We start from the raw sequence: 15,610 nt of genomic DNA on the forward strand, positions 1-15,610 counted from the left end.
GTTCTTCTCATTGAATATATAAACTGTGTATGGTATAGCAGGGATGACAATGTATCTCCTTCAGAAAGAATCTCCTTATTAAGATGTAGAATAAAATACACCAAGTGGGTCCTATCAAAATCATACGATATAGAGAAACATTTTACCCGCCAATATGTTGAAAATATAACAAGCATACTGTGTCATAAGATGTAAAAACTTTATAGAGTACTTTGTAGTTTAAAGCAATGAGAGTCTATGTTTTTTTTTGTATTAAGTATTAAAAATATTGTAAAATATATATTGCAAAAGTGTCATATCTGTGTATATAGGTACTTGCTGTATATACTATGTAAATTTACTTAATATTCACATTTCTGTCTTCCCACACAAGACCGTATGAACGTTTGACCCCTATTTTTCCTGTGGTAATATAGTCACTTTTGGCTGCAATGACGAGGTTGACCTATTCCATGACAGCGATTAAAATCAAGTCCAAGAATTCTTGTGTGTATCTTTATCCATTATTTCCACAAGATAAAAGTAATTATTCTAAAATCTTAATGTCACACAATTTAAAAAAGATTATGCTTATTGCCCAATCTATCTCATCACAACATATGAACAATCGGTGCAGAAAACGACCATGCAATTATTATACTTACAATCTAAGATCATAAATGAATTTATCTCGACAATTCTTACGCAACACAATAGAATAAAGTTTAACATCATGGCGGTACTCATTAACAAAAACCATTCAACTCATTGCTGGCATATTTAAGATACATTTTAGTTAAGTGGCTGAATAAAGTGATATGATAGTGTATAATGCATCTATTCATAATTTCCAGTGTGTTGTGCAATTCGAGAGAGAGAGAGAGAGAGAGAGAGAGAGAGAGAGAGAGAGAGAGAGAGAGAGAGAGAGAGAGAGAGGAGTACAAGTGGGGAGTGGGAGGAGGCCGAGTCAGAGGGGGTCGAGTTTATAGGTGGATAGGCGTGTGAAGGGGATGTGGGAGACTTAGTTGGAAGGGGGGATGTGGGGGACTTAGTTGGAAGGGGGGATGTGGGGGACTTAGTTGGAAGGGGGGATGTGGGGGACGTAGTTGGAAGGGGGGATGTGGGGGACTTAGTTGGAAGGGGGGATGTGGGGGACTTAGTTGGAAGGGGGGATGTGGGGGACTTAGTTGGAAGGGGGGATGTGGGGGACTTAGTTGGAAGGGGGGATGTGGGGGACTTAGTTGGAAGGGGGGATGTGGGGGACTTAGTTGGAAGGGGGGATGTGGGGGACTTAGTTGGAAGGGGGGATGTGGGGGACTTAGTTGGAAGGGGGGATGTGGGGGACTTAGTTGGAAGGGGGTATGAGGGGCCTGATGAAGGGAATATTGGTTCTCACTGAATACGACGTAAACTCCTAAACTATATAAGTTTGTAGACATTTTGTTAAACTATCAGCCTAATGGCCTTTAAGATATTTCTTAAAAACTATGCAATATCGGGTCTTACACGAGAGTAGGAAAGTAACCCAAGAAATACAATGTATGAATTTTTCAAAATTTATAAAAAAATTTATTATGGTGAATTCGAGAAATTTCAAAGCTCTGGATATGGAATTCACGTGACTTAAGAGAATACGAATCATGGATACCAATGACTTCATAAACTGCAACCATAAAAATATTCAATCTGTTTGAAATTAAGCCATGCAAATCAGGTAATTGAAAAATGAGAAATGTTTGAACATATTAACGATATCTGAAACGTCAAAGGATCTTGACAAGGCTACGGGGGCCGAAATGACCCTCAACACATTCTTTCATCATCTGAATGAGGGCAAGTTACGGGTGGCTTAGTCTTTCAGTTCTAAAAATCTATTCTTAACTCAAGATACTAAAAATAACTGGTTTAACAAGTTTTGAATACATGGAAATAAATTTCATACACCAGAATAAATGAAGTGTTATTCGTAAGTGAGAAGGTTTAATCGTGATGCAACTGCCCTTAGTTAACTACTGAATCATATCAGTGGGCTGAAAATGTCTATGGTGCAAACAACTTTGACAGGGAGTTTGTTGGATTTCCTTTTTACTGGTGGAATGAATATTACATCATATTATCATGAAGGATAAGTGTACCATTTTATAGTGAACAAGATTATAACTTTAGATTACCCTTGTGGAAAAACAGTGCTAAAGGAAATGTGTTTTAGAAATTAATTTCTTTCCCTTTGTGTTCGAGTTAATTACTAAAATAAATGATATTATCAATAATGCCCGTGGTCATGATAAATCATTATTGATTGACTATGTATTGGATTAAGTTTTAACTATCTAACTGTACTTAAAAGGATAAATAAAAATTTATACGGTAATATTAGCCCATTGACGGAAAAGACTAACTGTTAAGGACGTATCTCATTGGTTCGATCTGGAAAGTTGAAAAAAAAGGAAAGTTCAAGGAGAGAATGTAAAATCATGCCAATATAATTACCCCTAAAGGAGGAAGAAAACTGAATAGCATGAATAGCAATATTGGAAGCAGTAACAAATATGAAAAACTTATGTACGTGGTCTTGTAAATGGGTTTACTGGAAATCGGTATAAAAAATGAACGAAGATGGGCACAGCGACCAAGAACTAGCCGATAAATTTCTTATAGTTCTTTAAAAGCAAAACAGAAAATAAAACTATATTTTGCAGATATTCTAAATCAGATTGGTGAAAAACCAGTTGTCCAAATAAGACGAAGACCTCATGATTATTATAATTATTAACGGGGTTAGCAAGACTAATTGAGAGATATTTTATATCAATACCTGAAGCAATAGGAGTAAAAAAATTTCTAGTCTTCTGAACAATTTCAAGAATAATCAATAGTTGTAATCAAAGTAATAGCAATTAAAAGTTTCCTACTTCTGATTAAGTGGCCTATGTCTCACCAGTCCTGAAAGGTACTCTCGATATTTAGGATGAAAGTTCATACAGACATTTCGAATATTTCTATATCAATAAGTTACAAAATTTCATTTTACGGAGACTGCTGTATGCGCTATCGTAAATAATCTGCAGGAAATAATGAATTGTGGACAAATGGGTCATCCTAATTTTACTTGACCATGGCGCTGCTTTTGACACAGTTTTTCATGAACTAAATTTATTTCTTAATTATTCACCTTCATATTAATTGAATTACACTGGTTGTATCAAAACTAGAAGATAGTTCAAGATACAAGTAATTACTCCCAAAGTTATCATGATCGGACATCCAAAATATTTAAGAATTGCTACACATCGTGCAGCCACGAAATCGTGTTGATGCGAAAATAAGTTACAGAACTTACAGATGGTTAAAAGGTTTTAAAGCCAAGACAGCATCACGATACAATTAAGGTTTTTTTTATGCCCCCCGCCCCCTCCCCCCCGTTGCAAGGAAGTCGAAGTCGGCGGTTAAGAACTGCCCACCGATCATATTCTATATAGTTCTCTCTCTCTCTCTCTCTCTCTCTCTCTCTCTCTCTCTCTCTCTCTCTCTCTCTCTCTCTCTCTCTCTCTCTTACACACAAAGTTTTGCACATAACCATTCTATAGTAGTTTGGTATAATAGTATAAGGATTAAAATGTTTGGGCAATAAAGAATCGATGATTTATGGACATGACTGTGGGCTCGACTGGCAGTTTCAAAAAACAGTATTTAAGCATTAAACTATAAATGGTCACTAGTTTGCTATTTTAGATGAGTGTTTCGTCGTTGGGTACTGAAGGCATGTTACAATCCCGCTGTCAATGGCCAATTTCCTCCAGATGCCCACAGGGGGGTGGGGGCCAAATTGTGATTACACTACAATTTTTCATTATGTTCAAGAAGCATAGCTGGAGCACATACTCTGAGCCTTAACAAGTAATTATTGTACAGGTAATTATTGTCCATACCTATTCATGTATAACCTTATGCAATAAAATTTGCAACAACGACAGTTTTTAGTGAACTTATTATGAAAACTACCATGAAACCCCTTTTTTTTTTATTTCAAAAATCGGGGTTTCCCCTAATCATATTTACATTTCTGTCTTCCCACACAGGTCGTATGAACGTTTGACCCCTATTGTGCCCCTGACAATATAGTTAGTTTTGGCTGCAATGACGAGGTTGACCTATACCTCGACAACGATTGCTATTAAAATAAAGTCTGTGCTGGTCTAGCTTGCATCCCACTGTGTTTTTATGCGTCTAGCATGCCCTTATAGTATAGTATACATCCTACCACGATATAAAAAACAGCTTATATTCTATCAAATGACAGTTCAGATTAAGCGTATGAATTCTTCTGAATCTTTATCAGTTATTTCCGCGATATGAGGATTCTTAAAATCTTGCAGACACTTAAAATATGTATTTGTAAAAATGAACTTGTAAACTGTATATTTTCTTAATAAAAGTAAAAAAAAAAAATTAAAAACAATTATGACCAGTACCCAATCTAATCTATCTCATCACATTATTATATGACTAATCGAACACGAGATGAAGAAAAACGGCCATGCACCATTTTAAGATCTTGGGTATAATTTCCAAAGACTGTTCTTAGGTAACACAGTAGAATGAGGTTGAACATCACAGTGGTGCTCATTAACAAAAACCACTCAACTCATTGTTAGCATAAGTAAATTTCAATTATAATGTGACCAAGTCAAGTGATAATAATGTATAATGTATGCATTTATATTTGCCAATACGTTGTGTAATGAGAGAGAGAGAGAGAGAGAGAGAGAGAGAGAGAGAGAGAGAGAGAGAGAGAGAGAGAGAGAGAGAGAGAGAGAGAGAGAGAGATATTTGGATGGTTAAGAGGAAGGAGTGAGAGGGGGTCGAGTGGTTAGGTGGATCGGCGTGTGAAGGGGATGTGGGGGACCTTGTTGGAAGGGAGACTAGGGGCCTGGTGAAGGGAGTATTGTTTATCACCGAATACAACGTAAAATCTTAAGAGTAAACTCCTAAACTATATCTTATACAATTAGCGTGTTTTTTTCCCATTCTTATGGAGTAACACTGTTGCCCTCTTTTGAAGGACTGCTTTGACTTTAGGGGTGGACCGTAGTCCTAGACATGTTTGCATAACTCCTATAGCTCCGTATAATACCAGTTGGGCGTTGTAGACATTTTGTTAAAACTATCTGCCTAATGGCATTTAAGATATTTCTGAAAACTATGCGACATCAGGTCTTAAACGGAAAGTATGAGGGTATCCAGAATATCTAAGAATTGCTACATAACGTGCAGCCACCAAATCAAGTCATTGAAGGCTCCCTAATTCTGATTATTTTAAGAAATAAAATGTATGAATTTTTCATAATTTATAAAAATGTTCATATGATAGTATTAGAGAATGGATGACATCTAAACAACTGAAATTAAATGAGAACAAAACTGAATTCATGGTGGTGGGTAAGAGAAACATGAACATAAATAATGACTCGTTGCCGATATCTAATAAAGTTTGAGATTTAGGTTATTTCTTGACTGTAACCTATCTCTAAATGCCCTAATGAATAATGTAATACAAACTGCTGGTTATCATCTAAGAAATATTGCGTTTATAAACAAAGTACCTGGACGAAAATTCTGTAAAGAAACTTGTGATAAACTGTGTTATTACCAGGATTGACTACTGCAACTCTATCTACCACAATTTACCAAAAGTGCAACTTAAAAAAAAAAAATAATAAACAGTGGATCAAGAATGATAAAAGGTGTTCCACCTAGAGAAAGGATCACCCCTATACTAATCGATTTACACTGGCTGTTGATTAAAGCGAGAATTGAGTTTAAAATATGTACAATAACCCACCAAGTTATCAGAACCGGTCGTCCAGTATACTTACGAGAATTGCTACATATTGCACAGCCAACAAATCGTGTCAACACGAGAATAGTTACAGATGGCTTCAAACTGTTGGAACCAGGATATATGTCTACTTTAGGCTCTAGAGCCTTTAAATATGCGGCCCCGAGACTATATGATAAGTTCCCACGAAACATTCGAATGATTAAAGACATTAAGGCTTTCAAGAAGAACTGAACACTTTCTTATTTCAAAAATCATACAACAGTGATGATTTAACAGTAAATGAACAATACGTGATCTGAAACGATAAATGCTCTGAACGAACAAGGTAAAACGACAGCGGAGGTCCTGTAGAGAGTGGGGTTCTCCTGTTGTATGGGACCGGCAAAGCAGCCATCAAACGTAACATAAACATAACGTAAACATAACATAACATAAACATATGTGAATTCGAGAAATTACTAAGCTCTGGACATGGAATTCACACGACAGAGAAAACGAATCATGGATACTAATGACGCCACAAACTGCAACTATGTAAATATTCAATTAGTAGGAAATTAAGCCATGCAAATCAAGTAATTGAAAAAGAGAAATATTTGAACATATTAGCGGTATCTGAAACGTGAAATGATTGTGACAAGGCTGAGCGAACAGAAATAACACTCGCTACACATTCCTTCCTATTCTGAATGAGGGCAAGTTACTGGTGGCATGGTCTATTAGTTCTAAAAAATCTATTCTTATCTCAAGATAGTAAAAAACTAGTTTAACAAGCTTTGGAGATGTGTAAATAGATTTCATACACCGGAATAAAGAAACTGTTATTCGTAAGTTACAAGTTTTAATCATGATGCAGCTGCCTTGAGTGAACTACTGAATCATTCAGTTGGAGGAAAATGTCTATTGACAACAACTTTGACAGGCGTTTGTTGGATTTATTTCTAAGTGGTGAAATGAATATTATTTTATTATCATGGAGGATAAGTGTACTTTTTTTTTCTAGTGAACAAAATTATAACTTTAGATTACCCTTATGGTATAAAAGTCCTAAAGAAATGCGTTTTAGAAATAATTTCTTTCCGTTTGTGTTCCGAGTTAATTACTAAGATAAACGATATCAATAATGTACGTTGTCACGGTAATTCACTATTGATGGACTGTATGTATTGATTGCGTTTTAACTATTTAACTATATTTAAAAGGATAAATAAAGATTTATACGATAATGTTTGCCCAATGATGGAAAAGACTAACTTGTTAAGGACGTATCTCATTGGTTTGATCGGGAGAGTTAGAATAAAAGCATAGCGTAAGGAGAGAATACAAAATAGTTAAAGTGCCAATATGATTACCTTTTAATGAGAAAGTAAACTAAACAGTAAGAGTAATAATCTTGGAAGCAACAACAAGCATGAAGTTATGCGCAAGGTCTTGTAAATGGTTTCCGATAATTTATATAAAAATGGATCACAGATGGGCATAGCGACCAAAAAGCTAACCGATAAATTTCTTTAATTTTTTGAAAACAAAACATGAAACATAACGATATTTGGAAATTAGTATGACTAACTGTGCGATTGCTGCGATGCCAATATCTGAAGTAATAGAAGTGGAACAGTTTTCTAATATTATCATCATCATCATCATCATTATTATTATTATTATTATTATTATTATTACTTGCTAAGCTACAACCCTAGTTGAAATAACAGGATACTATATCCCGAGGGGCTCCAACAAGGAAAATAGCCCAGTGTGGAAAGGAAAAAATATTCTAAGAAGAGTAACAACATTAAAATAAATATCTCCTATATAAACCATAAAAACTTCAACATAACAAGAGTTAGAGAAATAAGATAAAATACTGTGCTCTAGTGTACCCTCAAGCAAGGGAACTCTAACCCAAGAGAGTGGAAGACCATGGTACAGAGGCTATGGCACTGCCCAAGACTAGAGAACAATGGTTTGATTTTGGAGTGTCCTTCTCTTATAAGAGCTGCTTACCATAGTTAGTCTCTTCTACCCTTACCAACAGGAAATTGGCCACTGAACAATTACAGTGCAGTAGCCCCTAGAGTGAAGAATTGTTTGGTAATCTGTGTTGTCAGGTGTATGAAGACAAAAAAATATGTAAGAAATAGGCAAGCAAAGGGAAAATGAACCGTAACCAGAGAGAAGTATCCATTGTAGTACTGTCTGGCAAGTCAAAAGACCCCATAACTCTCTAGCAGTATTATTTCAACGGGTGGCTGGTGCCCTGGCCAACCTACTACTCGGACATAATTTCCAGAAAAGTCATTACTAGTCGTTTGTAGGTAGTAGGTGGTCAAGGCACCAGCCACCCGTTGAGATTCTACCGCTAGAGTGTTATGGGGTCCTTTAACTGGCTAGACGGTACCATATTGAATCCTTCTCTCTGGTTACGGTTTATTTCCTGTTAGCCTACACATACACCGAATAGTCTGGCCTATTCCTCTGCTCTCATACACCTGACAACACTGAGATTACCAAACAATTCTTCTTCACCGAAGGGGTTAACTGCCGCACTGTAATTGTTCAGTGGCTACTTTCCTCTTGGTAAGGGTAGAAGAGAGACTTTAGCTATGGTAAGCAGCTCTTCTAGTAGAGGGACACTCCCAAAATCAAACCATTGATCTCTAGTCTTGGGTAGAGCTATAGCCTCTGCACCAAGGTCTCCCCCTGTCTTGGGTTAGTCTCTCTTACTTGAGGGTACACTCGGGCACACTACTCTATCTTATTTCTCTTCCTCTTGTTTTGTTAAAGTTTTTATAGTTTATATAGGAAATGTTTATCTTAATGTTGTTACTCTTCTTAAAAATTTAATTTTTCCTAGTTTCCTTTCCCACTGGGCTATTTTCCCCTGTAGGAGCCCCTGGGCTTATAGCATATTGCTTTTCCAACTAGGGTTATAGCTTAGCAAGTAATAATAATAATAATAATAATAATAATAATAATAATAATGAAGAGTACAGGTTTCCTAATTCTGAGAAAGTGGCTAATGTTACACCAGCTTTGAAAAGTACTCTCTTTTATTACGACGTCAATGACCTTCGATGTCAGGATGTCAGAGAACTAAAAATCATTATTTCGATTTTTATTGAGTTAATTTCATACAGACTTATTTCGAGTATGTCCCTGTCAATAGTGCTATAAGATATAATTATTGAACAATTGGTCAGTCATTTAGGAAAATGAAAACATTTCTGGATAACCAGTAGTCATACAGAATTTTATTCTACGGAGACAGATGTATGCTCAGATGTAAATGATCTGCGGGAAATAATAGAAGATAAAAGTGGCCTCCCAATTTTACTCTCGACCTCAAGTGCTGCTTTTGACACAAGAGTTCCACGAATCACTACTCTATCTTCATACTAACTGAATTACACTGGTTATCTTAAAACTGGAACATAGCTTAAGACATGAACAATGACTCGTCAATTTATCAGATCGGTAAATCCAAAATATTCAAGAATTGGTAGATATCCTGCAGCTAACAAATCGTGTCGATACAGAAAGAAGTTACAAAACTTACAGACTGTTTCACATTGTTGGAGCCAGACATAACATCACGATACAAAGGTTTTTTCAACACCCCCATCCTGTTGTAAGAAGGCAAAGCCAGCAGTTAAGAACTGCCCACCGATCGTATGCTAGTTATCTCTCTCTCTCTCTCTCTCTCTCTCTCTCTCTCTCTCTCTCTCTCTCTCTCTCCTACTACTACTATTTATAGTACTATCCCGCTCTATCTCTCTTGCTCTCTTCCTACTACTATTACCAATCCTATTACTACTACCCTTCACTTTCAGATATTCTTACCAGCAACCTTTAATTTACAGGAAGGAGAGAGAGAGAGAGAGAGAGAGAGAGAGAGAGAGAGAGAGAGAGAGAGAGAGAGAGAGAGAGAGAGCTAGAAAATACGATCGGTAGGCAAGGATTGAGCGCCATTCCCAACTTCCATACGAGGAACTAAAAAAAAATGGATCATGATATTGCGTATACTGTAAGTTCTAGAGTTTCAAGACTATAAAACAATCTCAATCTCTACATCAGGAGGACTGAAGAGATTAAACCTATGAATAAATTAAAGACTCCTTCAAAGAGCTTCCATAATGCGGATTTGACAATTAATGCAGAATACGATTCGAGATACTCTTAAATAACTAAACAACCTATACGGTAAACAGATCTTTTAGGTACTGTAGGAAACAGCGTTTCCATGTGTGACAGGACCAGTAATAACGCCATTAAGGGATAATGGACGAATGACATCAATAATACAGATGAGAATTTGAACTTGGTTCTTACTAGTGTTAGTAGATGGGAAAATATGATTAAATAACAACGTTTAAGAATATAAAATAGAATTAATCTTCTAGAAAATTTTTTACAAAACCTTGTGACATCCAAGATATCAATGACAACTTTTTCCCTATATGAATTTGTCTCTCAGTACTAAAAAAAAATGTAGTAAGATTAGTTGGATATCACCTTAAAAGCAATGCTTTTGTAAAGAAATGTGTGAATGAATGTTTTTGTGAATAAACTAGTTATTAACCGTTATTACCAGGATTCACTACTATAATTTTATACAATAAACCCTACCAAACAGAAGAGCAAGTTTGATAAAGGGGTTCCATCCCGAGAAAGGATTATCATATTTTGATTGAAGTACACCTTTTACTTACTATAGCTAGATACTAAGATATGCGCAGTGACCCATCAAGTTATCAGAACATAACGCACCCTCTCAAAAAAAAAAGAAAAAAAAAAATTGCTACTCATGTAGCCAACAAACAATATCACCACGAGAGTAATCTTTTGACTTTTTAAAAGCCTTAATATCTATCAAGTCGCATATAGGGGATTTGTAAATATAACCGGAATGGAAAACACACATTACAATTAGCATTAATAAATTATGTAGTCTTGTAAATGGTCTAACAGGAAATTTAAATAAAGAAAAGGTCTCCTAGAGGGTCACAGAGACCAAGAACTAATCAATAACTTTCCAGAATTCTTTAAAAGTAAACTAAGAAATAAAACGAAATATTGCAGATATTCTGAATCCGATTGGTGATGAACCAGTTGCCAAAATAAGATGAACGGTGCTCATTTCCACAATCTGAACATTCTCAGTCACTTGAAACATTCATTCAAAGCCTACCATTTGAAAAGGAATTCCAGCTTATAAAGGACGTCGAGCATTCAGTTAGTTTACCTGAATTAAGTCGACGTTACAAGTTTCTCAAGATGGGGTTCAGTGTTATCCAGTGCAAGACGAACTGGCGATTTATATAAACAGTCAGTTTCTATATTTATTCTAATGAAACCAGCACAGAGTAACCCTGTTTCATGCATGCAAGTTGAAGAGAATGGCACTAAAAATATCGAAGGAGTAGCACATCCTTTAGGAGATTTTCCACGAGCATTTATCTAAAATTCAGGTATGTTATGTCACTTTTATACAGAGATTCTAACCCCCTATCACTTGAAAAACTCAATTAACCGAGCCTCTTGCACTGAATTATTATTACTTTTCCTTTTTAATTCGAGTCTAAGAACCACGAACCCATCAGTTTCCTGTTCGTGTATACTCATCATTAAAGGCAGAGGCAAGGGACAGTGACATTGCCCCATCAAGCAGGAAAATGCCCTATACACTGACCATATATCGTATGATCAGCGCCCAAGCTAAGACCAGTAATGGCCAGGAAATGGCTGCTGATGACTCGGCAGATAGACCCATAAGCTTCCCAACACCCACCCCAACCTTAGCTGACAAGGATGGTAAGGATGCAGACACTAATGGCACTAACGAAACTGAGCTGAACTCTAAACCTCCGACTGGCAAACACTAGGGGGAGACGTTACCAATCAGGCCAAAACAACCCTAAAGTAGAAAAATGCTTAGCAAGATAATCTAAATGTTTTACTATGTTATACTGCAAACTGTCAATATTTAACTCTCTCTAATCATAGAGGAGGCAACAATGAAATATATAAAAGCCTTTTTTTATCCTCTTAAGCCAGACCAGCCATTTCTTCTTGAACCCGTCATTGTTATCATTCTAAAAATAGTAGAACTTCTGCCCTTTTTCCGATTCAGGGGTAAAACTGTCAAATAGGCTAACATAGTGACCTAGTTAGTGTCCTTATGCATAGTTGCCCAGACGCATTGAGGCGGAAAGGTGCTCACCACTTGGGTTGGGGGGGTGTGTGTGTGGTCGTTGTGCCATTATTTACAAGCGTTGATTACATACCTCTTTGTACTGTACAAAGTCTTTCCTTCAAACTCTATGTACTTAATAGTTTTTTTTAACAATAGGTACTTAATCGAAATATAAATGTACAATTAGTTTGACAGATTATAATTTTTATTAAATTATAAATGAAATAATAAGTAAAGCAATTTGGCGCACCAGCATATCATACACCAAGGACCAGCACCGGTCCGCGGACCACAGGTTGGAAAGCACTGGTTGGAAAGCACTGGAGGAGTGCTAGAGATTGTGGTGGTTGTCAAGTACGGATTATGATCGAGAATATGATCGAGATTGCGGTCGAATTTGTGGTTGTGGTCGAGTAGGGGTTACGGTCATGTAGTGAATGTGGCCAAGATTGTGGTTGTGGTCGAGAATAGAGGGAATTGTGATAGTGGTCGAGTAGGTGGCTATGCTCGAGTAGGGTTGTTGTTAAGATGGGTGTTATAGACCTATGTATGGTTGTGGGTCGAGATATGGGCTGTGGTCGAAATTGTGGTTGTGGGTCGAGATAAGGGTTACAATCCAGTAGGGGTTGTTGGTCAAGATTGTGATTGTGAGGTTAAGGTGGTGGCTGTGACCGTTTGCTGTTGTCGTGATAGTTTGATTGTATTCATTAATTAACATAAAGCAATTATTTAATTGTCACACTAGATACATTCCTAATGTAAGGAATAAACACAATCTTCCGCTGCTGAAAAAATAAAATCACAAAAACCTATTTTATTTTTGTTTTAAATTCCAACTCCTCAACTAATTTCTATCCAACTAAATCTACCAGGATTGTGTTGTTCCAACTAAATAAAATTGTTTTTCCTCCAAGTTTTGAAGAGATATAGATTTTCAGAATCGATATCGGAGTCAAGTTTATCAGTTTTTATGCTAATTGCTACCTTTCAACATTTAAGAATAAGGCTTTAAAGTACCAAATGTCTAATTGTTGCAATGGGGTACTTATAACTTCACGTGATAGATACTGCCTCGTACTGTCACTGTCAAAGGTATGAACCTTTTGAAAACTAGAGGGGCAATAGGTACTCAGTTGAGTGCAAACCCCCGCCACTGCAATGTATTCTCGTTAGCGTGGATTTTCATATACAAATATGGACCAAGTTTGAAGTCTCTGTGACAACGATGTCCAAACTGATTACGTGAATTGGAAATTCTATCTGACCGAGACCTTGACCTTTCAAAATTAAATAATTTCCAGCTTTTTCTATTGAGATAATCCCTGCAAGTTTCATTACTCTATGATTAAAATCGTGACCAGGAAGCTGTTAGCAAACAAACAAACAAACAAACACAATCAGGGGCGTAAACATAACCTCCTTCCAACTTCATTGGTGGCGGTAAAAATATTGCAAGTTCAAAACTGCTGATAAAGTGTGCGGGAAATTTTCAGTAATTCAGGCCAACAAGGAACGGAACTTGCAACAAATAAATGTATAAACTACAATAAGTTGAACAAACCAGATGACCATATAGTGAATTAAAGAAATTGCAAAGCTTACGAATTGGAATTTAGGAGGTTAAAGAAAATACGGATAACGCATATTAGGGATGTCAGAAGTAGCGGCTTTGTATATATTCAATCTGTTAGTAATAAAATTCAAATTCGATGAATGATGAATTAAAAATATTTTGATCAAGGAAAAAAAAATAGGACCTACTTGTTCATAAAGAGTTTCGTTAATGTGGATTTGACAAACACAGTTAAGCAGTGTTAAATACAAAATACCTAAGAATGTAGGTGATAAACTTAACGTGTAGAGAGTAGGGTTCCCCTCCGGTGTAGCAAGAAAGTTTTCCCCCCTGACTGAAATTCCCCCCGGGAAAATTAGCCTAGGATAGATTTCCCCCCGGGAAAAGCAGCCCGGCCTGTTATTACCCTAGGGGGAATTTCAGCCCCAAGATATTTCTCGTCCCCTAGGCCATTTCTCCTACACCCTCCCTTACGGAGAAACTATTTTGATGAATTAAGTAATCAACGGTAAGTTGACAAAATATTAGGAATATTAGGAATATATATATATATATATATATATATATATATATATATATATATATATATATATATATATATATATATATACATATATATATATGTTACGCAACGTTACCAACGTTACGATGCCATTGCTAACGTTAGCAATGCTACAATAATAACGTGTATTTTAAAGCATTTTTCCATATACCCTTTACACAAAATATAAAAAGGTACAAATGGGTACAGAACCTAACAAACCCACTTAACCTAACCTAGCAGTTCCCAGGTCACAACCCCTAGCCGGGGCTTGCCCCTTCCCAGGTCACAAACTTGTGGCAAGAGGTAATGTTGAACTGTGTACTCTATAAACATTAATATCAAAGAAATTAAATACTTATCTTTATGACCTGGTGTAATGGTCTGTTTTTCCCCCGTCTGAAATAATGGTTACCTCCACCAAACAAAGGGGGAATCTTGGCCCAGTGGGGGAATATTATCCTGGGACAAAGTTCCCCCGGGGGGGATATATATCCTGGGCCATATCTCCCCCGGAGGAATTTCGGACGGGGGGAAAAAACAGAGCATTAAACCGGAATTGGACCAGGAAAGTAGCCCTTGAAGTGAAGTAGACATTCGTTCTGTATTCTTGCAACTATGATACCACAAGTGGATAGATTATATACAACTACGTAATTACCATTATCACGTAATAAATATTTTTTTATATACTATCCCGTGCAACTTACACTAGAGAGGTAGGTGTATTCTATATTAAAAATAATTAACGTAAGATCCTTTCGGTTCCATCAAAGATTTTTATTTAAAAAAACGGAAAAAAAAATCAATTCTACCAATCCACTACAGGAAGTAATATAAAATACAATAAAATATAATTGTAAGCATAATAAAAAGTCTAAATGGACAACTCATCACTAAATAAAATTGAATACTTCAACAAGAACATATTTTCCATAAGAAAATGACGATATTCATCTGTTAAATGAAACAGGCAGTTCGAGGCGACAGCCACCAAACCCGTGACGTACAACTCGACCGCCATGATGATCTTCGAAAAATTTCAGGTTACCTCGTATCGTCATTTACAGACTTCATCGTTCGTCATTACTCTGTGAATTTTACTTCCGTATAGGCACAAGCTACTTACAAGTCCTGAGGGTCCATATATCACTTGCAGAAGAATCTTAAAACACAATTAAACTCTTAAAATAATACGGAACCTGCGAGCTGCTACTTGCCGGGTAATCCCTCCTTCCTCAAGTTAGAACAAGACACACAAGTGTCTCGGAAGAAAGCTATTGTCTTCCTTTAGAAGATTTTTTCTAACAAAATTTATGATGATGATATTGATATCTGTAAATGATGTAAATTTAATCTCTTGAGAGTGACAGAAGGTCAAATTATTCGTAAAACTTCGAAGGTAAATGGAGAAAATGTTAAAAAAAAACTTCTTCGATCATGTAAATAAGCCATTGACGTACCTGAATGACTAACCTTATA

General features: G+C 36.3%; 1 protein-coding gene across 5 annotated transcripts in view; it reads right to left on the reverse strand.

Moving 5' to 3' along the window:
• LOC137630964 (uncharacterized) overlaps window positions 1–15,360 on the reverse strand; it is an 87,887-nt gene extending 72,527 nt beyond the window's left edge. For 4 of the 5 annotated variants that reach the window (XM_068362493.1, XM_068362492.1, XM_068362491.1 and 1 more), the window contains exon 1: window positions 15,258–15,352. In XM_068362493.1, the coding sequence (XP_068218594.1) occupies window positions 15,258–15,274 (17 nt within the window). In that variant the 5' untranslated portion in view covers window positions 15,275–15,352. Of the gene's footprint in view, window positions 1–15,257 lie in introns of all 5 variants that reach the window. The other variant, XR_011041827.1, reaches the window with a different exon arrangement.
• Between the last annotated feature and the right edge of the window lie 250 nt (window positions 15,361–15,610).

The sequence above is a fragment of the Palaemon carinicauda genome, chromosome 39 (assembly GCF_036898095.1).
Source record: "Palaemon carinicauda isolate YSFRI2023 chromosome 39, ASM3689809v2, whole genome shotgun sequence".
In the NCBI taxonomy this organism is placed as follows: Eukaryota; Metazoa; Arthropoda; class Malacostraca; order Decapoda; family Palaemonidae; genus Palaemon; species Palaemon carinicauda.